At 41.5% G+C, this 27,748-nt stretch overlaps 1 protein-coding gene across 2 annotated transcripts in view; it reads right to left on the bottom strand.

Annotated features, from left to right (window-relative positions):
* ITGA6 (integrin subunit alpha 6) overlaps positions 1 to 27,470 on the bottom strand; it is a 44,796-nt gene extending 17,326 nt beyond the window's left edge. Inside the window, exons 1-8 of one of the 2 annotated variants that reach the window (XM_030454625.1) lie at positions 27,247 to 27,470; positions 7,924 to 8,051; positions 7,456 to 7,535; positions 5,396 to 5,651; positions 3,801 to 3,932; positions 1,105 to 1,315; positions 486 to 679; positions 256 to 344 (exon numbers count right to left, since the gene is read on the bottom strand). In XM_030454625.1, the coding sequence (XP_030310485.1) occupies positions 256 to 344; positions 486 to 679; positions 1,105 to 1,315; positions 3,801 to 3,932; positions 5,396 to 5,651; positions 7,456 to 7,535; positions 7,924 to 8,051; positions 27,247 to 27,407 (1,251 nt within the window). In that variant the 5' untranslated portion in view covers positions 27,408 to 27,470. The remainder of the gene's footprint in view (positions 1 to 255; positions 345 to 485; positions 680 to 1,104; positions 1,316 to 3,800; positions 3,933 to 5,395; positions 5,652 to 7,455; positions 7,536 to 7,923; positions 8,052 to 27,246) is intronic. The other variant, XM_030454623.1, reaches the window with a different exon arrangement.
* Between the last annotated feature and the right edge of the window lie 278 nt (positions 27,471 to 27,748).

Genomic DNA, 27,748 nt, shown 5'->3' with positions numbered 1-27,748 from the left:
TTGAGTAAGAAAAACTTGCATATCTACATGCCTTTTTTCTTTTACTACATATACTGGTTCCAATGGACTGCCCCCAAAAGAAAAATGTGTATTAAAATCAAGACTTCCTAATCATTCTGGTCAGCAGTGCAATCTTCAAAGGGTCCTGTGGCTTTTCTGCATACCCACCACCTCAGTCAAAGTAACAGAAAGGGAAAAGGATAGTCCTGTCATTCCTTTAATTTTGTGCAAGACATAGCGTGAAGGTTTCATTACCTGTGCTGGTTTTGTACTTATGCCATTCTTGGATCCATGATAAATGTATACTTTGCCAAAACCATCATATGGAGCCCCCACTGCAATATCTGTTGAAAATAAATCACAACATCTAAAATAGTTTTTATGCTTTCTGCAAAAAGAGTTTGCACTTGTAAGGCAAAGATGTTCCAACTCTGGCATTATCAAACAAGTCAAGCACATTTTTATTGTAATTATTTTTCCCTCACCTGGATATCCATCTTGATTAATGTCCCCAATATTTTCAACTGCAAGACCAAACATGGAGTCAGTGGTTCCATTTAAGCGAATAGGTTTTACTCCTTCCCATTTGCCCTGCTGGTTAATGTAGATGTACACAGCACCACCAATATCTCCACTTCTGTCAAAATACTGTGGTGCTCCAACAACAATGTCCTGCCACCTTAAAGAAAAAAAAGCAGAGTTTTTATAAAAGAACTGTGAAAAATAATCAACCAGACCATGGTCTCAAGGTCAGCTGGCCACAGAGCTGCAAGACCAAACTGGTTGAGCAACAGCAGCTCCACTGATGCTGCACACAGATTATATTCCCTCTGTGACATACAGGGATCTTCCAGAGCCTGCTCTGGGGACGAGATTTGTTTCTTCCTTCTTCATTTAAACTAATTGTTTATATTTTAATAAAACTATTTTCTATAATTAGAAACACAGACTGTCCCAACTGGTTCTCTGATATGCTTGCCATTTCCTCCAGCAAAACATGGAAGATGAGATTTGCCATTCTTGAATCTAATGTGAAAAACCAAAGAAATAAACCAGACTGCCATCCCCCATTAGACAGGCAGCTGGAGTTAACCCAGGCCATACCCATCATTGTTGAGATCCACAACAGCAACATCGTAGCCAAAAGAGGAGGCCAACCCTTCTCCTTCAAACATGTGCTCAAGTGAAAGTGCTCGCTGGTTTTTCTCTTTTTTCAGTAAAACAACTGCTCCGCTGTGATTGGCTCTCGGGGCACCTGACACAAAAGTCATCTCATCCTGGGAGACAATTCCTTTACCAGAGTCCAAAGAGAACCCTTTAACAGAAAGAAATAAAACATAAACAGGCAAACTAACAGCTTGCATTGTTAATAGGAAAAATAAATTCCCCTGCTATATTAAAGTGGTATATCGAGCAGAAGTTTTGTCTAAAGCAGAGTATGATATACTGGGCATCCTCCATATCTGTTACTGGTGGATGCATATTTATAAGCCTACAACCCCTGCATGCCTTTCATTTCAGTATTTCTCTCCTTAAATGGACCATTGCATTGCTCACTCAGGTCTACTTTTCACAGGCACCATATACAAGGTAATTTTTAAACACAGCAGCCTAGAATTGACTAAATCTGACCACTTGAATATAGCTCAAGTATTTCACCTCTGGCAAAATTCTTGTAAGCTTCTTAAGTGAAAGTCAGTCTCATTCCACTGCAAACATGCAAAATGTACCACACAAGCACAATACTTCACATGAATGATGTTCACAGTATTTGAGAATCACCTTACACAGTACTGGTGAAACTGGCAATTTTGCTTTAACTCAGCTGAAGGACACATTCAGATTAATTTAGTCTTATTTACTCTTTATAAAAGGCAATACCTTTTACAATATAAGAAAAAACAAGTTAAAAGAACATACTGCCTACACCAACACATTCAATAAAGGCCAGAGTAGAAAATTCCACACATTTCAAAAAGGAAGATACAAGCCAGCACTTGTAAGCACAGCCAGGAAATCTCCCTTCCAAAACACTTCACCACTACTATGCAAATTCTCAATTACAGCAATTCACAATGGGACAGCTTCACAAAGATTCAGGGAGTCCAATCTGGGGGAGTTATGAGAAGGTCTGGAAAAATGCATGACAGATCAGTGTTTCTCTGAAGCCATGTCATTTTGCACGCTCCTCCTCATCTGAATCCCTGGTTTTACATGCTTTTCCTTGTAATGTGTTTGAGATGAGGGGGGGGCGAGGGGAGAGAATAATGTCAAAGGTCTGGAGATAGTGTCTGACCAGATGCTGCCACCTCAAGTGGTCACAAACCTAAGTAGCTATTCATCATTATATCCACCGATTTGTCCACCTGCATGCCGGGAGGCAAAGTTTTGTATACAAACTGATCTGGATGAGTATCAGATACAGCTGTCAAAAACAGAAGACCTGCAAACAGGAGTGATAGATTGAAGAGAAAAAAACAACAGTAGTTAAGCAAAGCAGCTATGACCATCTCTAATTACTGTCTAATCAGTGGGAACAGCAATGCCAGTGAACAGCAGGATTGTCTGGAAGTTAGTTTGATTGAGAAAAATTAAAGGCAGCATTTATATCTAGAAGATAAATTAATTTGTTACTGAATTCTTATTTCACCAGAAAAGGCTACCAGCCTGTCTTTCTAATGTAAACTCTTGGGAATATTTTTAAATTTTTGTATTTTTTTTTTACAGCCAGTTACTACTGGTGATATTTAATGGAAGTTTATATTCCGTGTCTTCTAAAAGCTTTTACTTCTTATATTAGCAGTGTCTTCCCATCTGTTCAGCTTTCCAGCACTCACACAGAAATTCCAGTTTCAGGTTACAAAAATGGTGTTCGTTGCATATGCCAAAAGCAGTGGATCAATACACTAGAACAGAAAGGTCCTTTACACTTTAGGCTTTCCAAAAATGCAGCACAGCCTTCTCTCTGCACCAACACATCTCACTGGTGTACACAAACATACACTGGCCTAGGGATGTGTTTCTACTTCCATGCACTCAGGAAGTTCAAGAGGCTCACCTCCTGCAACACACACATACACACTCAAAATATAAACATCACTCATACTACAGCATACTGAAGCTCTGTAAAATGGCCCCTGCAGTTTGAAAAACTTGAAGACTTGAAGAAGAAAAAATAGCACTCACCACCCAGGAGAGAGAAACTGCAGTTACATCTCGAATATCCAATTTTAATAAACCTTCTGATACCAGGTGGCAGAGACCTTGTGATGAAGTATAGTGAAATGAGGCAACCAGGTGCCACTAATTGCCAGGTAGTGGGTGTGAGCTTGTGTTAAGCCCACCTGTGCCTGATTAGGACGGGCTCCCACTGCGCATGAGCAGGATCAGGGGGCCAATAAAAAAGGTAAGGCTCAAACTCACAAGCTCACACCCACTACCTGGCAATTAGTGGCACCTGATTGCCTCATTTCACTACAATTAAGGACTACAGATCCATACACTGTACTTAATGATTAGAATTATAATAATCACTCCCTGAGAAACTGCAGGTTCTTCATCACAGCTCTGAACTCTCTCATTACATTAGCAGCTCTTCTAGGTATCCCAGCAGAGTTATCATCTTACACTTAAAACTGGCCAATAAACATGAAGGGATATGCGACTTATCCAGAATGGTTCACATGTTACAGTGCTCACAGATGAAGGGTTTTCTGCTCCCATTCCATATCACTGCACCAGGCTGGGATGACAAATATTTAAGATGCCTAAAGAGATTTACCATTTGTACTTAATCCTACCTAAGTAACTGTTAGCTGGAACAGGAACTAGATTCTTATCTTGGCGGCTCTCGTCACCAACTTCGTAAGGCCCATCATCAAAGATACCCAGATCATAAAATGTCTGATTCTTTTGTTCTGCACGAACCACCCCTGAAGAAATGAAATGATAAAATAAAAGCAAATGAATGGTAAGGGAAAAAAAAACAGATAAATGGTTCCCATCCAACATTAATTGAGAAGAATGAGACAGTGACTGCTGTTTAAATGGGACAAACACAGAACAGCACATTGAGTGGAGGCAATGAATTTCTAAGTTTTAGCTGCGTGCCACGATCTCCCACTGCTGTACAGAGAGGCCATGCAATCATCTGGAAAACATGGGATACTAAAAAGTTCTCAACAAAAACATGGGACTAACTTGGTCAGGAACCACCCTCTTCTCACAGCTGTCACCCTCACAGAGCTTCTTGTAAAAAGGAGGTAAGGACACAGGAATACACACCAAAAAAATACTGTTCAGCTAAGACAAACACCAGTGATATATTTAGAAAACATGACTTAAGGGGAAAAGAGCTATTGTTCAATAAAATGTGTGCTTCCCTTTTATCAACGGGCATATTAACATTTTGGCAAGCACTAACACGTTTTTCCATGATACAAAAGAGTACTCTTATGACTGATAAATTGTCATTGCTCTTCTGTGCAATTGCAGTAAAACAGTGTCTGAACTCCGTATGGTGTTTCAGCTTGGGCAGATTTTGTTGACAGATATGTGGAAGATTAAGTTTTCACTGAAGTACACCTTGTGCCAGAGCTTAGCTCAAGGATTCTGCATGGTTCACATAGCAGGCACAGGTGTACGATGGGAAAAAATGTAATGGTTGGAGGATCAGATGTTCTGAAGAGGGAAGTATTTACAGCTGCTGGGGTAACCAAGTGTGATGGGAAAAATCACTCTAAAAGAGACAGATGCTTCTCAATATAAACTAACACAGAATATCTGGTCATTTCTTTTCCCTGAAGTGTCGGCAGTATCTCCGAGATGACAGAGAGTACTTGGCTCTTAAACAGATTATCCATGGAATTTTACATGGATATTTATGGATTTAGATATGAATACATATAGTAGTGCTCTGTACAGTTATCTTCCTGCAGTCCTCTAGTATTTAATTTGGAAGAACTACTTTCCACAGACCACAAAGAATAAAGTGAAGAACACTGCAAGATAAACAAAGATGTCAGTGTAGCTATCTAACATCTGCTCAAACATAGGGAAAAAAGGTTTGTCAAATAACTTGAACATAATTTAGTACCAGTGTGGAATTCTCAAAGCAAGCACTCAATTCCAAGACTAAGACTAAAATGGGGAAAACTTGCTGTACATATGTGCAGAGTTCCATTACTCATTCAGAAGTACTCCCTCAAAGATATTTAAAGGACCTTCAGTAAATACTTTTGACACAGAAGCGCAGCATTTTGTGAAAACAAGGTGAAATCATTAAATCCCACTCCCCCTCAAGAGAAAAACAAAAAAATTAAAACTTAGGATGCAAGCCTTTTGAGCAGTCTCAGAGGAAATGGGAATGGTAGGCAGGAAGGAAGCCAGGTCATACCTTTCCAATTGTAAGTGCCAGGGGCACCAAACACAATATAATGATAGTCTCTAGTAAAAGTAGCAGCAACACCTTGCTGACAGGAACCAAACTTCTCATGGCCTCTTAAACGACCATCACAAAAACTCCATACTCCATTATCCATATCATCCTTAATAGTGAGATCCTGGCTCAGCACATAGCACCTTCCAATGATATCCCGGGTTTCCTGCACTGTGTTTACATACTGCCTTTTCTCATAGCGATGTGCACATGTCTGCAAGACAGAAGAAATAATAAGTGATGCTTTCTCTATGTTTGGTATGCACGTCATCAGAGAAGGCTCTCTCCTTCAGCAATACTGCATGCTAGCAATACTCTAAGTCGAGCCACCTTGTAGACACATCCAGGTTATAACACAGACACTGCTCCCTCTGGGCAACCTATGGGAAAATTTTATGGGTACAAGTCAGAGCAACCAGCTTCACAATCAAGAAAGGCCACATGGTTAAACCCCTCTTCGCTGTGGGATTTAGGGCTTTTATCCCTAAAGTGTTCCATGACGCTTAATCCCTCTCTTTCAAGAAAAGAAGAGAGAACCACTCTCTCTGTCACAGAAAGAAATGGCTGTGTTTCCCTGCAACTGTCAGAGTGAAATGACTTACACGTTCGTGCAGGATATGAGAAGTTGTTCAACTATCATCTACCTGAGACTATTCACACCCATTCCACAAGTGCCACAAAACAGAGGCTGAAAGCTTTCCCAGTGAAGGAGAGGTAAGGGAGGTTATTCCTACTTCTGACATTGGATGTTCCACTTACAGGATAACTATGAATGGAACAGGGCAGCAGCACTGAGCACAACCTGTTAGACTGTTCATGTGGGGACAGAATGTTAATCAAATATTTAACACAGGATAACAGCCACCAGGGTAGGTGGTGTAACCACCAAACCATTTTAAGAAGAGGTAGAACAATCAAAGCCCTTTGCCATCTGTGGTTTTGCAGAGCCAGATGCAGTTGATGTGTGAAGAGCACAAGCAAGACAGATTTCTCAGCTGCCATATCTGTTCTATGGTTCCCATCAAGGCTTAAATTCTAAGCACACACCCAGCTGCTCCACACTTGAAAGCACTGAGCACTGCCCTGCTGCACAGTGACCTTCAGGCTGCCCACACCTCATCTAGTAAGTGGCATTTCCCACTTATCACTTACAAAGAAAAGTTCCTTCTCAGAAAAGACAAGACAGCATTAGTTGTTCATTAATTATTCAATGAACAGGACTTTCTGTCTGCTCTGCCCCCATTTGGGTTCTACAGGAGACAGAAGCAAGTTATTACTGCCTCAATATCCTTAAATAGCTTCAGATTCACAGCCTGAAGTTGCCTGCCCTGTTTGGAGGCATAACATTAACCTGCAAGAAAATACCTATGTGGGGAAGCTTCACTGCACACCCAATTTATGATGGTACTGGTACCCTATAATATCATGAGAGATCTATTTGAGACAGAGGTAAAAACATAACGTTCTCTGGTAACTCCTGAAAGCTTTCTCTCTCTGTATTGTATTATATTAAATAAAGAATAGCCAGTACTGTTACTGCAGTGCAATGACAACAATAATACAGAGGAGCAACTCAGCTGAAGTCCATGATGAAAGTTAAAGTGAAGTCGATCATCTTGGAAAACAGGCTGATGATACCTGCCTGCTTTTACAGCTTCATCACACTATTTTTCCCCATGTCTGTAGCCAGTGCTATTTAAAAGAAACAATGTACATAAACCACAAATTTAAAAAAAAAGTGGGCACTCTGAAAATGAACTTAGACTGTTGTTACAAGGGTTATAAATAAAAGCTAACCCAGAACTGGAAAACTAAAAGCTTTTTACAGTCACACATGTCTTGCTTTGCTAAGGAGACATCCAAGTCCTTACCCACTAGAAATCACAGCAGTAAACACAGGCAAGTGAAGCTTACAGAAAGCTGCACAGAAACACAGATCATTCAGAACATTTACTGTACATCCAGTGAATTGTACAGTAAACTGTACTTGTTTTTGCAAGTTAATCATTCAGACTTACCACCACATTTCCTCCTGGCCCCTGACTTTGGACAGTTACACCCATCCATTGGTCTTCTTTACTCTCCATCTTTGGGTCAGCTGCAGAGTATCAAAAGACAGCTTCAATATTAACAGTTAACTACTATTTTTCTTTGTTTTGGGGGGAGTTTAAGTCATGCACTTCATACAGCACGAGACAGTCTGCAGGTGGCAGTGTCTGTACATTTTATCACTGACAACATCCATTTTATTAAACACTTCTAATAAATTACTTCATGTCATGTTAATTTACATAAGAACATCCAAATCTACCAAGATTTAAGAATCTCATGCTATCTTAGTAATTAAGCTACAACATATTCTGATTCATGAAAGAAAATTTATATATAAATCCACAGAACCAACTGTCTGTACACTGCCTTTGGAAAGGATCACATCAAATACAAAAAATTAGACAACTGATTCAATCCCAAACTGAAGAACTTACTCTCCTCATCAAATATGACCCGTGTGCAGCGTGTATTTGGGGATGCAATGTCACAGCTGTACAAGCCTCCTGTTCTGTTGGCTTGCTGGGATGGAAAAGCCTTTTCCCGAGGAGCTCCAACCAGCAGTCTGCAGTAAAAGAGAAACAATTTCAAGGGATATGCAGAGGCAGTATTAGAAAAGCAGAAGGCAACAGAATCAGGAGGTGCTTTCATCATGTTGCTAGAGGTTTGACATGCCAGCATTTGAAGATAAATGAAAAGCTACATCACAGCACTGTTCCTTTAAAACAAAACAGAAAAACAAACAAAAAAACCTCCCCCCCAATTAAAAAAAAAAAAAAGAGGAGAGTTAAATCAGTAATACTTCTGCAATTATTTAACTTGCAAACCACTAAATGTATTGCTATTACTGCTATTATTGCTGCAATGTTCACTGACAGTGGTTGATTAGAAGGAGTGGGCAAAAGTTTTGCAAAGAACATTCTTCTATCAGAGTCAAGTGGGGGGAATTTTACCATTATAGATGAGGGTGGGAAAAGTATTGTTACTAAAATGATTGTGAACCCCAAAACTATGAATAGAAGTGCTTTCAGGCTTTCTTCTGGTTTTACACCAGTCTTGTGCCATTGTTCAGCTGAATTTACTGGCTTCTTAGTAACTCCAGCCCGTGAAGCAAAATGAGACCCCCTCCAGGCCCAAGCCTGAACTATCCCAGGCTCTGTGCAAACATGTATTCCCCCCTCTCCAGATACTTCATTTTGAAGCTGAACACGTGTTTCATTGGGTTATTTTCCTCAAAAAAAAATCTCTCATCAAGAACAGGACATTCCCATAAAGGACTTATTTCTCCTACAGAAAGGCTCCTCCAACAAGCCCTCCTTGTCTTCAGGTAACAAAAGGTGAAGGCTTTTATTTTAAAAACCAAATAAAACAATTTTTTTTTTCCTGTATCAGCCGTCCCCCATGAGTATTATTACAAAGCAAAGGTTTTCAGGAAAAAAATCTTACATTGTCTATTTTTCACTGAAGTGTCACACACACACACACAGAGCACAGCTGCCTCTAAAGCTACTAAAACTAATAACCAGTATGCAAGTTTGTGGAAGAAAAATCATGCACAGCTGAAAAATTCATCCTGAGGATGCAGGAAGAGCAGGATAGATGCAACACAGCAGGTGTGATGGAAGGATAGATGGATGCTGAACCCATGAGCTTCCTGACCCTGATACAAAAGATCAGAGAGATCTCTGACATTACAGTGTGAAGGAAGCACAGGTGGGACTACACTTGAATTCACAAGGCTCAAAGAGGAACTCAGACTCTCCTTAAGGCTTCAGCTAGTTTTGCTCTTGAGAGAAAAGCTTTTCTGTGTGCTTTTCAGTAAAGCAGCGGTGAGACAAAGCACACTGCTGTCCCTCAGAATGCTTTTTCCAACTAAAACCAGGACCCACCAGGACTCAGTTAAGACTGAATCAGTTAAGATCAATACATAATTTTTGTGACTAGGAAATCTTTATTCAATGTCACTGGAGAAATGAGACACAAAATGAAACTGATGTATTATAAGAAAACACTTTTTTTTTTTTTTTAAATAAGAAAACCACATCTGTATTGTGGAACAGGCATGTTTTCATCACTTTTACAGAAATAGTTTCTCCCACAATCTATCATTTCCTCTCATGAAGTTAATTCCCTGGATAGTGACACCTTCAAGTAAGGTATTTGCTTTTGACAGATACATATACAAAATCAGGACACACAGTGTGGGTGGGTTTTGGTTTAAAGTGTTTCCTTCTTTTCTCTCTACATATGCCTAGCAGTTTTTTCAAAGATTTTGTTTCAGAAACATAGCAGTCATCACAAGAGTTGGTAATCTAAACAACCATGCTTTTAGATAGGCCATTAATAGCTTCATTTTCTAATTCTGGTAACTGCATTTAACTTTAATCTCCTAGAGTAATTCCTTTGCAAAACATCTGTTTCTAAGCTATTCCTAATGTGGGGATACATTTTCTCCTCAGTTCTGTCATTGCCAGGGAAAGAGATGAGATTTTTGTTGGGTTTTTTTGTTTGGTTGGTTTTGTTTTTTTAACATTAACAACCATAAATTTAAGAAAACAGAGACAGTGATTTCCTAAAAAATACTTGGACAGGGAAACCTCCCACCAGACCAGGTTGCTTGAAGCCCCATCAAACCTGGCCTTGAACACTTCCAAGGATGGGGCAGCCACATCTCAAGGCAACCTGTTCCAGCGTCTCACCACCCTCACACTAAAGAATTTATTCCTCATGTCTAGCCTAAATCTACCCTCTTCCAGCTTAAAACCATCCTATCACTCCATGCCCTTGTAACAAGTCCCTCCCCACCTTTTCTGAAGGCCCTTCAGGTTCTGGAAGGCTGCTATAAAGCCTCTTCAGAGCCTTCTCTTCCCTATCAGAACAACTCCACTTTCTCAGTCTGTCTTCATAGGAGAGGTGCTCCAGCCCTCTGATCCTCTTTGTGGCCCTTCTCTGGACTTTCCCACACAGCTCCATGTGACCACACTTGTTAACACTTCAGCCAGAAGGAAAACCTACTGAGGCATCAGGGAATAAACAGTGCAGCCAACACAAGATACAGTGGAAAGATGTGCCACTTGACAGAAGATGGCTCAAAAATTCAATGGCATTTCAAAACAACATGTGTTGAGATCAACAGATTAAAAATTCAATTGTTCAGCCTTCTGTTAAAAAAAAAAAAAAAAAAAAAAAGTGTTGATCTAACACAAATCTCAAAGGACAGGTGATCTTAGGTTTTTCCCAATGCTCATATCCCTGTCCAAATCCTGCCTAAGTTATTTTCTGCTGTAAACCAAGTATTTCAAAGCAGACATATTTAAAATCCCCTAGGGCTTCAAAGAATGTTTGTTAGGAAAAAATCTCATTAAGCATATTGTGACTTGTCATCAACAGAGCTCCTGTTCACCTTGCCTACTGTTCAAGGTGAAAAATCAGTACTACAGAAGCCAAATTAGTTCACTTAAAAATGAAACTGCACACAACTAAGGAACTATGAGACAGACTATGCATCAGTGTAAATTTCAGCATGACTGCAGCAGTCCAAAGGGATCAGCTGGGCCACTGAGCCATGCTACGTGCTCAGCAGAGTTCTTCCAGGCTGAGGACACATTCTAGTCATTACTGTATGGCTACTTATTTGGCTGTGTTTTAATAAAAGAATTTTAATTAAGTTTCAGCTCGTTACGCAAAAAAACAGGTTAGTTTTTCCTGCAACCAGCCACGTTCCATGCTAGTGTTCTCAGTGGCAAGAAAACCTCTTCCTGCAAAACAGGACCTAAGAGGAAGAGGTGCTTTCCCAGCTCTCACTATCTCCTTATATTGGCAGGTGAAACACAGATTAAAACTGAAGAACTTCTGCCAACAAAGACTGACAAAACTAAGTTCTTAGTTCTCTCCCTGAAAGTGTACAAGGGCTACAGTCGCTACTTTCAGTCCAGGTCTTCATGCCCAAAGTCAGACTCCATGATCCATAGTTATGTCAAGAGTCCTGAGAAAAAGGTGGAAACTTCAGAAGACTCCAACACACAGGCATTTTACTGATTTTCTATCCCATGGCAAGTTTGCCTTATTACTACACCAAGAACAGAAGCAGTACACTGAACATGTCTGAGCATCAGTTCCTGTTGAAGCCTCAGATTATTTTACTTTAGTAACGATTACTTAGCACCTAATGCTTATCATATGAGCTCAAAGTCAGACCCCCAAAAAATTACTATTCCTCATGTAAATTACAGAATCAGATGCTTCATACAACTTGAATCCTGATTTTCCCCATTCATCTTAGTTATATACTATAAACTGATTAGATTTTCTGTGAGCCAATCAGACCACACAGGTGTTAAATTCACTTCTATTAATAGTTCATTATGTTGCATTTCTATAGATGAGAAGAAGTGTCTATCAAGTGACAATGTTGGGAAAAAAAAAACAACTCTATCACACCCTGGCACAAAGCTACTATGCTCTTTTGCTCTAGTTATACCCCATAATTAAAACACGTGCATTCCAATTTCAAACTAAAGTTATAATTTCAAACCAAATAAATCAGTCCTACTGGTCTATTGCATAGAATTAGAGTAATTATTGCTTTCTCTTAATTACTTCTTGGAGATATGTGATAATGACTGAAGTCCCACTGCCAACTATGAGCATCTGCTGGCTTCCAGGGACAGATTTACTCCTTTAAACCCCCAGATTCATGGCCAATCTTGAGATAATCCTAAAGGATTAAAGCTCTGGGACTGGCAACTAATGCCAGTTTAACTAACTGACCTATCTGAGATGTAATTTTGGCTCAGGTGGATGATGCACAGACACTGTGAGCCCAGCTGTGCCCTCGTGCCCACAGTGTGCAGCAGGGATGGGCATGAGCCCCCTCTCAGAGAGGGACCCACGGGGCACCATGTCCCTCTGTGTAATCCTAGGGCACATGTACCCCCCCACCCCAGCTCACTGCAATATCATGTTATACCTGAACCAAACAGCTGAGGCAAGGAAAACTCTGTTTGATCGTCTGTGTCAACTGCTACTCAAGACTCAGAAAAGGTACCAAGACAAAAGGTACTGACTGGATCTAGAACTGAACAACAGCTCTGGATAACTGTATGATGGAAACATCCTTTATGAAACCACACATTTCCAAGAAGTTAAAGGAGATGTGAGCTCACTGCCCAGGAGGTTTGCCCAGCCTTAGTTTGTTGACTGCTGCTGGCCAATACTTAGCAAGGTCAGTTGAACATAAAGAAGAAAGGATGCAATGTGATTTCATCAAATGCAGCCCATCAGAGTTATTAAAACTGAAAGCAAAATACATCAAAAGTAACTTTCTATTTTAACAATTACAGAGTATTAAGCAGTAGGGAGAAGATTTTAAAACCCTCCCAGCTTTCAGAGGTAATTTCTGAGTTTAGCTGGTGGCGTGGCTCCTTCTCAACTAATGAAAACAACAGTGCCAACTGGGAGTAGTTTCTGCTCACAGATACCTGAATTCCAATAGCTTATGAAACTACCCTGGTCCCTTCCAAAATGAAAAAGTCACAATTTAGATGAGAAAACCACATCGAAAGCAATCCAGAAAACCTCCAAGCTCCTGGAAGTGTTCCCTCACTCTGCAGCAAAATTCTTATCCCTACTTCCAGCCTGGAACTGTCCTAAGGACAACATAGGATTTTCACAACACACGTAAGAGAAGAAAAACTGTCAGCGATTCAGTACAGTTCTATTTTGGAACAAACACTTACTCAGAAGAAATCAAGTCCAAAGAGGGAGAACGTCTTAAACATTTTCTGAAAGTTTAAAGTATGTGGCTTCCATTGAGTAAGTTACATTTTGATTTAAACAAATACAAAGCCCACCATAGTCTGCACTGAGCCCAAATACTCTATCTCCCAAAGCTTTCTTCATTCCTTAAATTCTTTCCTGTTCCGTGGCATCTTGTACCCTAAGCAAACCATCACGTCTTTGCCATCCTGTCTTTAAAATTAAGGACAGCACATCAACAGTGCCAGCTCTGAGCTTTAACAGACTGGAGCAGAAACAACTGAAAGTGTTTCCTGGGTGACAAACCATTAGCCACTTTCACATATAGGCAGAATAAAATACTCAGTGGTGGAAGTAATTTCCAATTTTGCAACCTTCATTGAGCACAAATGTCCAATTTAAGGTTGCTGTTCTCAAATAACAAAGCTGCTGCTGCAGACTTTCTTCTTCATTGTGTTTTCAGAAAGACTCCATACACTCAGGGGGTGAAATCTGAAAAGCAATGAAGCTAAATGCAATGGAACTTCCATCCCTGACTAAACCAGGGAGACTTCTGCATCCTTTTCCTCTTACATTCATAGTTCTTGCCTGCGAAGAGTTTCACTGGATTGAACAAAATGAAGAAATTAAAGTAACTACCACTAACTCAGATTAAGTTTTAGTACTAAACCACCAGTTAACAGTCTCTAGCTGTGTATCAAATGTTTAAAACCTCCCAGCAGAGGCCCCTGATCTCAATGTGGACTTCTGGAGCCCTCTGTTGGAGATGGATTTTCACTCTCTACACTGGTTTGGTCTGAACAGATTTTTATACTGATGAAAGGGGAGGACAGGAGAATCTTTAACCCCCATAGTATTTCAACATAACTAAAGTCAATCAGTGGGACTGACATATGCTGTGTTTAAATACTGGTGGCACCTTCTCTGCTTTGTGCCTGGATTTGGCTTATACAAATAGAAATAAGTCACAAGACAGGAGCCCCAGAGACTAATTAGCACACAGAGATTTTCCTTCCTACAGATGGACTGCTAGCAGGAACTGGAGCCGAACCATGGGACTGGGCTTCTCCAGAAAACCCCTCCCCCAGCAAAACACAGCCAGTAACTATGTCAGTGGGAACCTTGTGATGTTTTTCACAGATACCATCACTGCCAGCCTGTTATTAACAGCTCTTTTAAGTGACTGATGGATTCGCCCGATCTGCTATTCCACAGTTACATTTTCCAACTACCAATGTGAAGCCACAGCCAAGTAACCCATTAATCTCTGTTGCCTGGAGGCTTGGCATCTGGAGGACTGAGATTTTCACTTCATTCATTCAGCCTTCTTTAGGAAGAAGATTACAATAGAGGCAGGGAAAAGAAGCCAAAAGCAGCACAAGCACTAAGGTAAGCTACGTCAAAGCAAAACTGGAACTACAAAGACACCTGTTGTTCTGGAAAGGCCACTTATTGTTGACTTTCTGAAAGTCACATGGAAAAACAAACAAATCCTTTCTGCTCACAGTCCAGTCTGTGTGGATATGAAATAGGTATATTTCATCGGTATAAAGTATTTTTCCAAGAAATGGTCCAGTCTGCTCCAAAAACTAATTTCAAAATAGTTTTCCATTTCAGACTCTGGCTCACATTTTTTGTATTGTCAAGTAGCAAGGGAAACCTGTGTAACACTTGGAGCTTTAATTTTTCCCTTAGAAGCTACACTTGCCTTCAGATTCAAATGAAAGAATAACACCTGTGCCAAGCACAGACCGAAGCATCAAGTGACACCGTAAAAAATGCAGTAGAGAGTTTTATAATTAATCCATGATAAACTTACGGAAAAAATAACATTAAATTATTTTCACTCAGATTTCCTAACACAGCCTTACTGCACGAAATCCTCTTGTAACAAATTGGGATGTAACTCAAGCCGTGGCAAGGGCACCATCTAAAGAAACAAACGTGGGAGACAAGGCCCCAGCACTTCCCACCCCATCCCTACGATGCTGGTGCTGGGCCCAGGGCCCCTGGGCCAGTCCCATCACCACCCTCAGCTGGGCAAAAGTGCAGGTTCCTACAGCAGCAAGGGTGGCTGCAACACAGCAGGGGTGACCCAGAAGTCCTTGGCTCAGGCACAGAACAGTGTCTGCCCTGCCACCCCATGCCAGCAGCACCAAGGGAACCATGGTGCTGCAGCTGCTGTTTTATAAAGCAGTGAGCTGGTGCTATGATCAGTGTCTTGTGGACATGTTCACTCTACAGGCTCAAATGAGCATGTACAGGACAGAAATCAGGAATTACTGTCTCCAGCCACACATGCCATGGAAAACCTCCAAATTCAAACTTCTTCATACTTGCAAGTCTTGTCTTTGTAGCCCCCCTACACATGCCATCTCCATTTTAAGTTCATGAAAAATGAAGGGAGTATCAACATTATCTACTGGGTACATGTTTTAGGAACAAGCACAGATGAAAACACAGGAATACTCACTCAGACTTTTTTTGTCTGAAAAGCAATCTGAAAGTGCAGTCAGTATTTGAAGGCAGTACTTGTTAGGGAGGCAACAGCCGTAACAGGCGCACACTGTTCATCCATATGCCAAAAGCCTTTAAAAAAGCATGAATTTTAATACAGTGCAGAAAAAACATTTGGCTTGAAATGTCATTCCTCTATTCCCTTATGAAGTATATCAGTTTCATTTATTAACATAATTAAACCATTAAAAGGCATGAAAGAAGTACAGTAAGAGGGATGGACACCAGAATCCATGGCCAATGTAGTATGTTACAGCAACTAATTCCCCACAGTATTTGAAGAGTGACTGCTCCCCAAGCTAACTCAAGCCACGGTTCCTTCACATATACATCTAATTCATGAGACTCCTCTTGCTCCTTTTTTTCCAGATTTGAATTGTCCCAGGAAAAACAAGACAGGTGAAAAACTTCTCACATTACATACACAGCCACAGAAAAGGTAATATTCAACTTTGGCAGATTCATCACCTAAACATAATAAACTCATCACATTCAGTTAAAAAAAACCAACCAAAGCCCCAGCAGGGAGGTCACCCATGCCAGACCAACACTGGCATTCTGAGCTAAGCTGTGCCCTTCCAGCTGCCAGCAGAAACCCACAGCACCAGAGAGATATCCTGCAGGAGTGGGCTGACAAGCTTTTGTGTGCATAGAAAAGGGACACACCTTCTCCATATGTAATCCCCAATAAATATTCCAGAGAATGAGTACACAAACAGCCAGCAAACACACACTTTGACAACCAAAAGTCACTTGCATGCTAAAGTACAGTTTTCAAATTATTCTTTCAGTCTTAAAACCATCCCTAGCCTTGGGTTAAAGGCATGTAACGGGATACACATTTGAGTAAGGCTTTCCTTCAAGCCATTAACTTGAATCACTAAACCAGATGTGGCACTGGGTACATGTACTGACACACAGTCCCCTCACTCCTTCAAGTTAACTGAAGATACAGGCATGTTCAAACCACTTGGAATAATGTCACTCCAATAAGGAGTGGAGTAGAAGGTTTGCAGGCAAACTGGGTCACACAAATGCCCAGACATCTGGGACACTCAAAGAGCCTTTTCTACTGTTCCATGGCAGACACTGACACACTGATCAGACAGATTAACAAAAATAAGTCTATATTCACAGACACTTCTTCATACAGATATCAGTGGAAGAGGCAGCAATTATATTTTACCGTAAGTAGGCATGTACAAACTGAGACGTTCAGTTGTACTTTTTTTTACCAGCTTGTAAAATCTAAGAACAAGATTTTTCTGCTGGCAAATTATATTTGAGGGTAGGCCAAGAAACCCACTACATTCTCTTCCGCTCTATACTGCTTTCCTTCCACACACACTCACTTAATTTTTACATGCCTACACCCATACATACTTTTTTTCCATCCTTCATCACTCCCCACATTCTCATGTGAGCAGAACCTGGAATTAATTATTTGTTTTAAATTCTTTTTAACACCCTATACTCCTGCAAGCTGAAAGTTTTCACAAACAGCATCGCAGCCATTACTGGGACTGGATCTGACCTGACAACAACACAAGTATTCATCCACTACATGCAGGAATAACAGCTTGGCTGAAAAGAGAGAATAGAGAATACCTTTTCAGCAATATTCTGGGGCCACACTACATATCAAACATTTCTATACCAGAAAAGTATGTTGTGTGGATGAAAAGTTTACAGGGACTTGCTTATGTAAGTCATATTTTCAGCAACAGCTATAGGAGTTGGCTATATAAGAAAAAAAAAATTAGAAAAATTATTTTATCACCTTTGGCATGATTTAAAAAACAAAACAAAACAAAACAAAAAAAAAAAAAAAACTATACCTGCCTAAGGTTAAGAGCCAGCAGATCTAACTACTATGCAGCTTCAGCAGCACCTAGGTGCAAGACTAACCAGTCTTAATTCCCTTAAAAGAGTAATTCCCTTAAAAGAGAAGAGCTACAAGCAAAGGACACAGAATATTCACCTACACACAACAGTAATGTGCTTGCTACCAGCGACAGCTGGTTGCCACTTTTAAGCACTTCCAGGATAAACATGAATTTCCCTCAGACCTTTGACCCACGCATGTGCTGCTGAGCAAACAACCTCAGGCATTACAGGAGTGAATGGCTCCCAGCATATCCACAATCTTGTTTTGCTTTGGTTTTTAAAGATACAGTTTATAGGCCTGCTTCTGAGGAGGGTAACAGGCAGAAGCCAAGCACATTTAGCACCACTTGAAAAACTGTCATCTCCACTAAAAAGGAAACTACTCAGCTGTACTTCTGTAAGAAGTCTGCCACTCCTATGGACACTATCAGCAAACTCAGTAAGAGTGCTGATCATTCCTTTTTTGCTATTCCTTGTTCCTTTAAATACCTCAAAATTCACTGAAAGTAGAAAACAAATGCAGAGAATTGAGCTGAAAAGGAACCTAGAAGCTCACTAACTTGCACTGAAATCCAGTGCAGGACTCATCCATGCAGGGGGCATCTCATGAACCCTCTTGCTTCTGTTCTTGATCCTGCAGACCTTACTCCCTTCCAAACACAGTCAGCAATCTCACACACATTAGTATAACTGCTTAAAGGAAAACAGGACTAGGAAATGGCATTTTTAGATGCAGTTCTGAAAGAGGAAACAAGAAAACAGACAACACTCCAACAGAGCCTATCATTTTAATACAAAATCTAATCTCAGGTACTTCACAGCAGAATACATCTGGTCTGCTCGTTAACCTAAATCAATATAACTGCAATTCCCCAAAGCAATAGTAATGGAATGCTCAAAATAGGCATCCAAAATGTGATATGGTAGTCTTGGTATCACAAGTATATTTTATGCTAATGTTGCAAAAGGAGATTCATTGACCTATGGTTCAGTTAATTTCTTTTTAATATACTGAGTAATTCCCTAAAAAAAATGAAGCACGACTTTTTTTTCCACATTCACATTTGCTTTTTAAGGCTACATTCTTCAGCCATTACTTTCAAAGCAGCAATTTGCTTATGTATATCTCAAACAACAATATGTAATGCTAATAAATGAATTCTTTAATATTTTCCAGACTAATCGGTACATGTCTGTCTTCAAATAATCCTGTGCCTCTTACTGTACCTACTCTTGCTAAATACCCCTATGAGGTGTTAATTTTCCAGCTCGTGTTTCACAGTACAGACCACCATCTGCTCATTCAATAATATGGATATTTTGAGTTTAAATAGCCATTTGCCTGATAGTTTAATCTCAGTCTTGTCCTTTTGGCAGAATATGTCCCCAAACATGGTGGATTTAGAGATACAGCTAGAATGATTCAACGAGCCCCAGGCTGGCTCTGAAACATTCAAACAACAGCTGTTTTTAAACAGCAGTTCTCCTGAAATGAGTGAGGTATCTCCTATGAAAACTTACCAGATTGCATTCCTTACAGAACTGACAGCTGCTCTGGCAGTCAGGCAGAGTTTAACAGAGAAAAGAATGGTACACACTGCCTGGTGAACAATTTACTGCTGTAACATGCCAGGCAACCCAACAGACTAATTTGGGAAATGTTCTTTTTTATTTTGTAGACAATCCAGACAGCAACAAATTAGATCAGTAGAACAGTCTAATCTTCTTGTTATCCTGCAAAAAAAAACATTTATAAGAAGTCAACCTACCTGTCTCACTTCCATGTAAGTTTTTCTGTGTCATTTACAAATTATTATTAGCAGCATTATTAATGCTCAGTACACAGAAAGTTGCATTCATCTTAGCAAGCATCGTAACAGTGAGTTTGTGTGCCTCTTCATTTCTGTTTTACAGTTAAAGAAATAGTATCACTATAAATTACATTGAGATGTTTGGATGAAAGAGCACCACTTCAAAATATATAACAAAGGGTCGTCAATAGGAAAAAGACTTCTCAGAAATTTAAATTGTTTAATTAAAGAAAAACACTTGACACACTGCCAAGATTTACATATTTTATATGGCTGATCAGATCCATCAAATAGTCCAGGTGCAGACAGACAAGGATAGCCAGTACACCTGAAGATACAACACAGACTGGTACTATTGCCTAAGACATTCTGCTACAAGAGCATAACAAAAAAAAGGATCAATTAGTACACTCTACACAGATGAATGGTATTTTTAGCAGTACACCATGCAGTACATACGACTTGCATATGGATGAAGATCAATCCATACCTGCTGGCAGGATTGCTTTACGGTTTATTCTTTAAGAATATGCCAGTTTGAAGTGTCTTATTATCAAGCCAGACAGCACAAGAGTGAAACCCATACTGAAATTGTAGCACACCTTTCAATAAGAATTCTGACACAGCTGCACCTCTGTGCCCAACACTACCAGAACACCTTATTTCTCTGTGCACAGCTGTTTGCAGGCTCTTTGCTGCTTTCAAGACCTTAAAAAAAAAAAATTGAAACAGGAACCAAAGGAAAAGTATTTTCTCAAATACAAATGCTAAATGCTAAAGATGTAACAATACTATGGTCCTTCTAACATCCCTGCTGCAGAAAGGACTCCTGGCACATCTGTCTCACATCCTGCTGCTCTGGAAGAGCAGTGCACAGAAAGAAGGCCTTGTGTTATCTATGATCTGTACTTCAGATACTTGAATGGCTCACTCCACATCCCTGCATCTTGATCAATATTCTCTCTGTTTCACTCACTTTCTACCCTTCTGTAGCTAATGGGGTCACATCTTATGTCTAAAGAACACCATAAATTTTCTTGTGCTAGTCAGACTGTAGCATCAGCAGAGCAATGAGCTTCAAGCAGCTGCCTGCCAGCTGAAGCTGTCAGGATGCCAGTGCCACAGAGAGCCCTGATTCTTCACTCAGCTCCTGCCCACACAGCTGAGAACCGAGGCATGGCATCCAGACAGCACGACCCAGTCCACACCCCAGGGCCCCACCTCTGACTGCATGAAGGGAAACTGCAGAAAAAAATGCTTCTTCAGCTCACTCCCACCTCAGGCTTTAGTGGTTATACTCTTCAAACATGTTCTAGCCCATACAACTTATTCACAATGGAATACCTCATGGAGGGTTGCACTGAAGGCTCTATGTCAGAAGGCACACAGGCAGACAGGTCTACTTTGCCCATCTCTGTGTGTCTATATTGGTTTAGTCTGAATAGCAAGAGAATCGCTGCTGGTCTTCCCAACTGTGAGCCCTTCTCCCAGCACTTTCTTGCCCAGCCCTCAGGCATGATTAAGCAGAGCTGTCAGGACCAACAGTCCCTGCTCAGGAACACAACTTGTCAAGGAGAATGCTTTTCCTTTGTCCTTAATTCATATGTTGTGCAATTTGTTAGTTTTCATTCACTTTAGTAAAGAGAAAAGCCTTTTCCTCTCCTTCCTGCAATCAAGGTCTGTCCTTGCCTGCATTGTGTTATTTTGTTCCTGTTAGCTTATTTTAACCTTGCTCCATATAAACGACACAAGATTAAATTTTTTATCTGTTTCTGAGATGTGCTTAATATTCAGTTCACAATAGAGATCACTGGGCTAGCATATGCTGTGTTCATCAGGGTTGACTTATATCCTAGTATTATTTACTAAGAAATACCTGGTATAAATTCCATCCTCTTAGAGAGAGATGAGCACAACAGACTTGGAACAGAGCAAATTAAAGCAATTTTCGTTAATTGAGCCATTACATATATTTTAATTCTTGGAATGGCTGGGCAGGCCTGTGTTCTACACAGACTAACAGCTTACAAAACACCCTTCTCTTTCCAAATGCAGAGGCTAGAGAAGAATTTGTGCCACCACAAACTTCCACTCTTATCTATTAAGACATTTAAAAACAAGAAGGCATTAGCCAAGATGCTTCTAAACCTGTCACCACTTCTACCCTGTAAATGTTATGCTCTAGCAACCCCCCCAAAGACATGGTGCTTCTTATATTAGAAACTAATTGATCAATCAGGCTCAGCACAGGTAAAAAAGAGAACACTATGAAGCTAGGAAGTTGCATCAAGTACAAGAATCTTCCAAAAAGAGCCTAACAATTTTATGAGCTGTAACTGGAGTTGATGACCTAGGCTGTTTCTCAGAGGTAGAGTCTGCACACAAGATTATTACCACCACTGCTGATAAAAGGCATATATACTAACATCCTTACTCATGGGAAGCTCCCGCTTGCACAGCAATTAATCTTGTTAATTCTTAATAACATCAACACACGTTACTACAGGGTTACTTACGGTTCTTATGTATTTATAGGTGATCATAGAAAAAAAGTTATCTGAAAAGTGTATGACGTCTTGAACAAGTTTCTCAGGGGGGGTGGAGGACTGGGTAAGAGGTTTGCCATTTACCGTGCTGGAAAGCCAGCTTTACCCTATGAATCTGTCACACCATTTAACACTGCAGTGAAGCTGAACCTGCAAACTCACATAGCTATTGGCTAAGGACTGTGCTGCAGTTCATCTTTCCCAACACAGCCTTTTATAGATATCTGCACTAAACTGTCCTGGTAGAAGTGTCTTTTGGCTGCATGACCTGTGACTTCACCAAGGCCTTGGTAGGGTCTGCTCTTCTTCTATGTAAATGTAAGTGGTTACACCAGTGTAATTTCTGAGTGTATTATCAGCTCAATGTTTCATTTCATCCTTGCTTTAGCAGAGTTCTGCAGGACTGACTGCAAAATTCCTTCCTGTTCCTCTGAGGAAAACAACAACAGCAATAACAAAATTAAACATGTTGACTTCTTTTTAACCTGTATGAATGAGAGTCAGCGAAAATTATTATAGTTTCCAATCTTTTATATATCTGACCTGTGAACCTCTCAGTTCTCTCTGCCACAGATAATCCACACAACTCAAAACTTAGCACTGGGAAAAAACTTCCTTTCTGCAGTTTGACTCCACCTATAGTAATTCCACATTCTTCCCCCTTATGCAATGTAAATTTATTTTCTCACTTCTTTCACCCACTATATTAGTATGATAGATCCTCTTTTTAAAAATCTTTTCCTTTCCTCTATAGGGGAACTCCCCCTTCCTCCTTCCCAACTGTATTTGATCCTTTGCCCCAGGACATCTATACTGAACAGAGACAAACCCCTCTGTTGTCACAAATTAATAAAGTAATCAAGCATGCTAAGCAGGTTGTCCAAGCATAGCTTGCATAGACAAAAAGAGAGACAATCATAAAAAATATTTTAGATGCAATGTAAGGGCAGCAAGGACACAGTCTTTAAACAAACAAAAATAAAACAGAAAAGAAAATAATAAATTATTCTTTAACTGACAGAAGCACTACAGACCACTATTATTAAAGTGTTTAACTCCTAAAGATGTAAATATGCACTATTATTAAGTCTGCCTGCCTGAAGCCTGAACTAGACCTCAAGAACTACACTGTCATTTCCCATTGCAGACCAGCATAATCCATCTCTTTTGTTGCTGGAGCCAAGTGTCTATAAGCACAAGCCCTCTGTCAATACAGAAGTTCTGGCTAAAAACCACCGAGGATGCTCTGCAGCAGCTGGATGCAATGTCAGCAGCGCTGCTGACCAAAGGGTACTTCGTTATGCATCAATGTAACAGCTCACAGTAGAGATTTGCTGTATCAGCAAAACCTGTCACAAATAAAAATTAAGACACTGCAATTTTAAGAACTTTATGGATGGCAATGGTCAGTGCAGTCTTAACATAAAGTGCCTATCCACAGCTTTCAACTCACAGCTTTTCAGCTGATAAGATCTTGAATGTTGATGCGTACACTCTCATACTTTTTTGCCTTAAACAATCACAAGAAGCCTACTTCCATACTTCCATTCAGTTCCATACTTCTGTTGAAAATAATATATCAGAATTACTTTCAAGTAAAGTTACGCACAAATGTAATTATTCTTAGGGCCTGTATTCTACTTCAAGGTACTGGCACAAATCATTTGCAAACTACAACCAAAGAGGGCTGGAACAGACCTGCTGGACATCTTACATGAAGCATGTATACATACATATAAATAATTACATGTACATGACTACACTCACTGCATATATAGTGAGTAGCTAGTAATTATACATTTGTTATAATAGTACCATATGTATAATATAGTAGATTATATATATCTATAGCAAGTGTAGTCCCCATATACAGATGCTAGATACAGCCATGTCCACCATCACAGGACTACTTAAAACTTTAACCACTTTATTCCTATAGCTATGCTGTCCATGAGCCTCAGGCCCCTCCAAGTTGCAAATCTTCTTCCAGTGTGCAGATGAAACATGCTGCTGATGTGCTACCACCCCCTTTCAGAACCTGAACTCCCTCATTTTTGTTATAGTCACAGATTAAAACCAGAACAATCTCACACAGGGCAACACACCCAGCTCTGAGAGCTCCATTAGCGTCTTCTGCTACCCGACTCACTGTGCTTGGCAATGAACCTGAATTGCACCCACCAATCCAGGCAGGCTGCCCTTAGCACCTCAGCATGAATGCTCCCCTGATGCACATTAAGATTGCATTCAGCAGTTCTCATCCACACAGCATTAGCAGTACACTTTCAGTTATTAAAGTTTCTCTCCTCTCCAACTGATAAACTTTTCTCACCCAAAGACATTTACAAAGAAAAAATGAAATCCTGTTGCTAGCTGAACAGTCATCTACCCCATACAGTTGGGATTTAAGTAATTCCTCATTAGCAAATATGGCATTAGTATCTAACACTAATAAATTAAGATTGCCATTCAAAGCTAATATGCAAACCACAGTATCCTGTAACTAAGAAAAAAGATGATCAAAAGCAAATACCATGTTTAATCAGAGGCTATTTCAGCTGTACCTTTATTTGTCACACTTCCTAGATATTCTCCACCCTCATCTTTACAGAGGATTTTCGTAACACTTAACACTGAATAATCTGGTACAAGGAAGAGGAAACTATTTCACTTAAGAACCACTTAAGTGAGGCGAGAGAAAAATTACACAGCACTTGGTTTGTTTTACCAAGCCCCAGACTAAAACAGTCCTTGAATAGAATTATGTATTCACCTTCTCTTATTTACTTGCCTTTCCAAGGACTGACTGATCTTGCATGTCTGTTACAACCTCTTTCTCATTTTGCAAAATTGTAGGGGGTCAGGTTGGCAGGGGTTTTTTTTTTGGAATGGGGGTCCCTGCCAGATAAGAACCAAAGCACCACTTTTAATTAAGTTTCAACAATGAAATGGGGTCTGTATATTTTTGGCAACCTCTTAACAGTGTTCACACTCAAACTGTAACTAAGTTTTAAAATTAGCATCCATTTAAGAAGGGATAAAATAAATACTTCTATCTGACAAGAGATAGCTGCACATAAAAGTACTTTAGCAGTAGATGTAAAGCAGACCAAAATGCAATTGTGAATCCAGAGATATTGCACCCCTGAGAATAAACTACTGAAACTCCTGCTGTTAAAGATAATGGGCAGAATACAGGCATGGAGCATACTTGTTTCTCATTAGGAGACCTCAGTATGACCTCCATTCCCGTAACTTCCCACCTTCATCAAAAGTCTGGACAACAGACACCATTTGTTCCACTTATAAAGAGTAAAGCTACTTAGAAAACTGCACGTGGTTTCTATGGCACAGGCCACACAAAACATTCAGTATTAGTTCAACATCGCTCACTTTTATCTGATATAAATATGCAGCCAAACACAGAAGCCTTCCCTTCAAGTTTCCTCGCCACAACTCCCATCTGCTTCACAAGACAGAACTTAGACAAAGTGAATTTCCACACCTCTGTCCCTATGAGAGTTACAGCTCGTTTAATGTTGTGCTCTCTTGCAGCCACACACCACATCTCTTACAGATGGAAAGATGATGTTCAAAGAGCCTACAGCACATCTGTGTGATCTAAAAGCTTTCATTCCAAGAACACTACCCAGCAGCTACCCAGGGCAGCACCGTAATTCTTTAGGCTAAAACCTAAGAGTTTAGCCTTTTAAATATAGTCAAGACGTCTCAATACTCAGAAATACAGATCACCATAAAACTCAGTTTCTCTAGCCTTGTTTTGTAAGTACTAGAGACTGTTGCTTCTCATGAAAGACTGGATTCAGAAAACCATGTCAAAGCAGATAGCATCTGGCTCCGCTATCCCAGGATTTGGATTGCCTGAGGAAGCACTTACTATACATACAATACAGAACTTTCATGCTAATAATCTCTGAAGCATTTCAGCCAAACATTACAGGCTGGCTTGAATACTGTGACAGCTTTTGTATTTCTACCGACTTCTCAGTAATTGGCCTTCAGTCTCTGCATATCCTGACACACTCATTCTGCCAGTACTGACAATACAATGGGAAACTAACAAGCTTTGGGAACTGCTTTTTTAGTAAAACCATAATGAGACCAATGCAAAAGTAATCCCTTTAAGACTTTAAGATAAAAGTCTCTGAGAATGAGCTCACAGATCTTTATTTCAATCTTCAGGATACCATGGGACACTTTGTTTACTAGATGGAAGATGGAATGTGGGCATTTGTGATTTATACTCTTAATACAGTATAGTTCCTATGAAATCACAGTGAAGACATGCTTAAGTACGTTCACCAGCTACCTTTACAAAGTATACAAGTTGACTCCAGCTTGCTTCACCCACTGATTCTATAATTGTGGGCTAATATTCCTTGGAATTAAAACTAAGTATTTGGGGAAGGGACTTTGGTTTAATAGTAATACTTTACCTAAGGCAGACTACTTCAAGCACTATTGGATAGGGTGGGGTCAGGCACTGCTCTGCTATGGAAGAGGCAAGTTTCCTGAAGATGTACAAAGGAGCTTTGCTTTATCTCCCGAAAAGGGGTTCCTAGCTCCCACCCCTATGCCACCAACAGTGATTTATTCTTCCCCTCTTTCTTGAACCACCTCCCACCTGCACTCCTGGGCAGGTTCCGTCTTGAACAGCAGACTCTGCGTTACCCGAGGCCGGGTATACATGGGGAGAGCCTCAACAGGCACCCGCAGCCGCGGGGCACCGGCGGAGCAGGTCGGAGCCGCCCCGGGCTTCAGCCCCACCCGGCGCCCCGCTCCGCCCGGGCCCCGCGGGCACGGCTGCCGCCGCGAAACACGCCGCCACGGCCCGCTGAGGAAACCGCTGTCGCAGCTGGGGCGGCAAGGCTTCCCAGCGGGATCTGTCCCTCGCTTCCCACATTCTCGCTCCCGTTCCCCACAGGCCCCCGGGGAGGGCGGGGCGGTACCTCGCTCCGCAGCACGTCCCGCCGCTCCCACCGGGCGCACGCTGCCTTTGGGCGGCCCGCGGCGCCCTAGCACCCCGCGGGCCGCGGCAGGTGCCGGCCCGTCCCTCCGAGGTCCTCCGTCCGTCCCCTCCCCGTCGCTAGCGGGCGGATGGCCACAAGGTGGGCGCTGGCGGCCCCAGCACGCTGCCGGGGGAAGTTTCCCGCCGGTGGAAGGGATGAGGGTCCCCGCGGGCGGGACGGGGCCAGGCGGGGCGGGGCGCGGGCGCACTTACAGGCGTCTCTCCTGCGGCTGCAGCTGCCGGTGCATGGCCAGGGAGAAGCCGAAGAGGCTGCCTGGCTCCCCGCGCCGGCTGATCACGTTTTCCGTGTCCAGATTGAAGGCTCCGGCCAGCCCCGGCAGGAGGGGCAGGTAGAAGAGGAGCGCGGCCGCCATCTGCTCCTGCGGCCGGGAACCTGCCGCTGTCCGCGCCACCGCTCCCCGGGGCCGCGCCGTGACGGAGTCAGAGACGGTGCCCGCCCCGCTCCGCCCCCCGCCGCCTGCCCGGCCCCCAGCGGCCGCTCCCGCCGCCCAGATCCGCGCCCTGCCGGAGGGGGTGGCCGGCCCGGCACAAAATGATGCCCGGGGGGTGGTCGCTTTCCCCGGGACGGGTAGCCGAGGGTGCTGCCCCTCCTCGGGGGAGCTGGCCGCCTCCCCGGCCCGGAAGCCCCCCTGTTTCTGCTCTTCACAGCTGAAAATAAAGCCGTGCGGGGGGCGAGACAGGGCCAGAGGTACCG

Source organism: Calypte anna, chromosome 7, assembly GCF_003957555.1.
Source record: "Calypte anna isolate BGI_N300 chromosome 7, bCalAnn1_v1.p, whole genome shotgun sequence".
Taxonomy (NCBI): Eukaryota; Metazoa; Chordata; class Aves; order Apodiformes; family Trochilidae; genus Calypte; species Calypte anna.
This window is presented reverse-complemented; position numbering and strand designations above follow the sequence as displayed.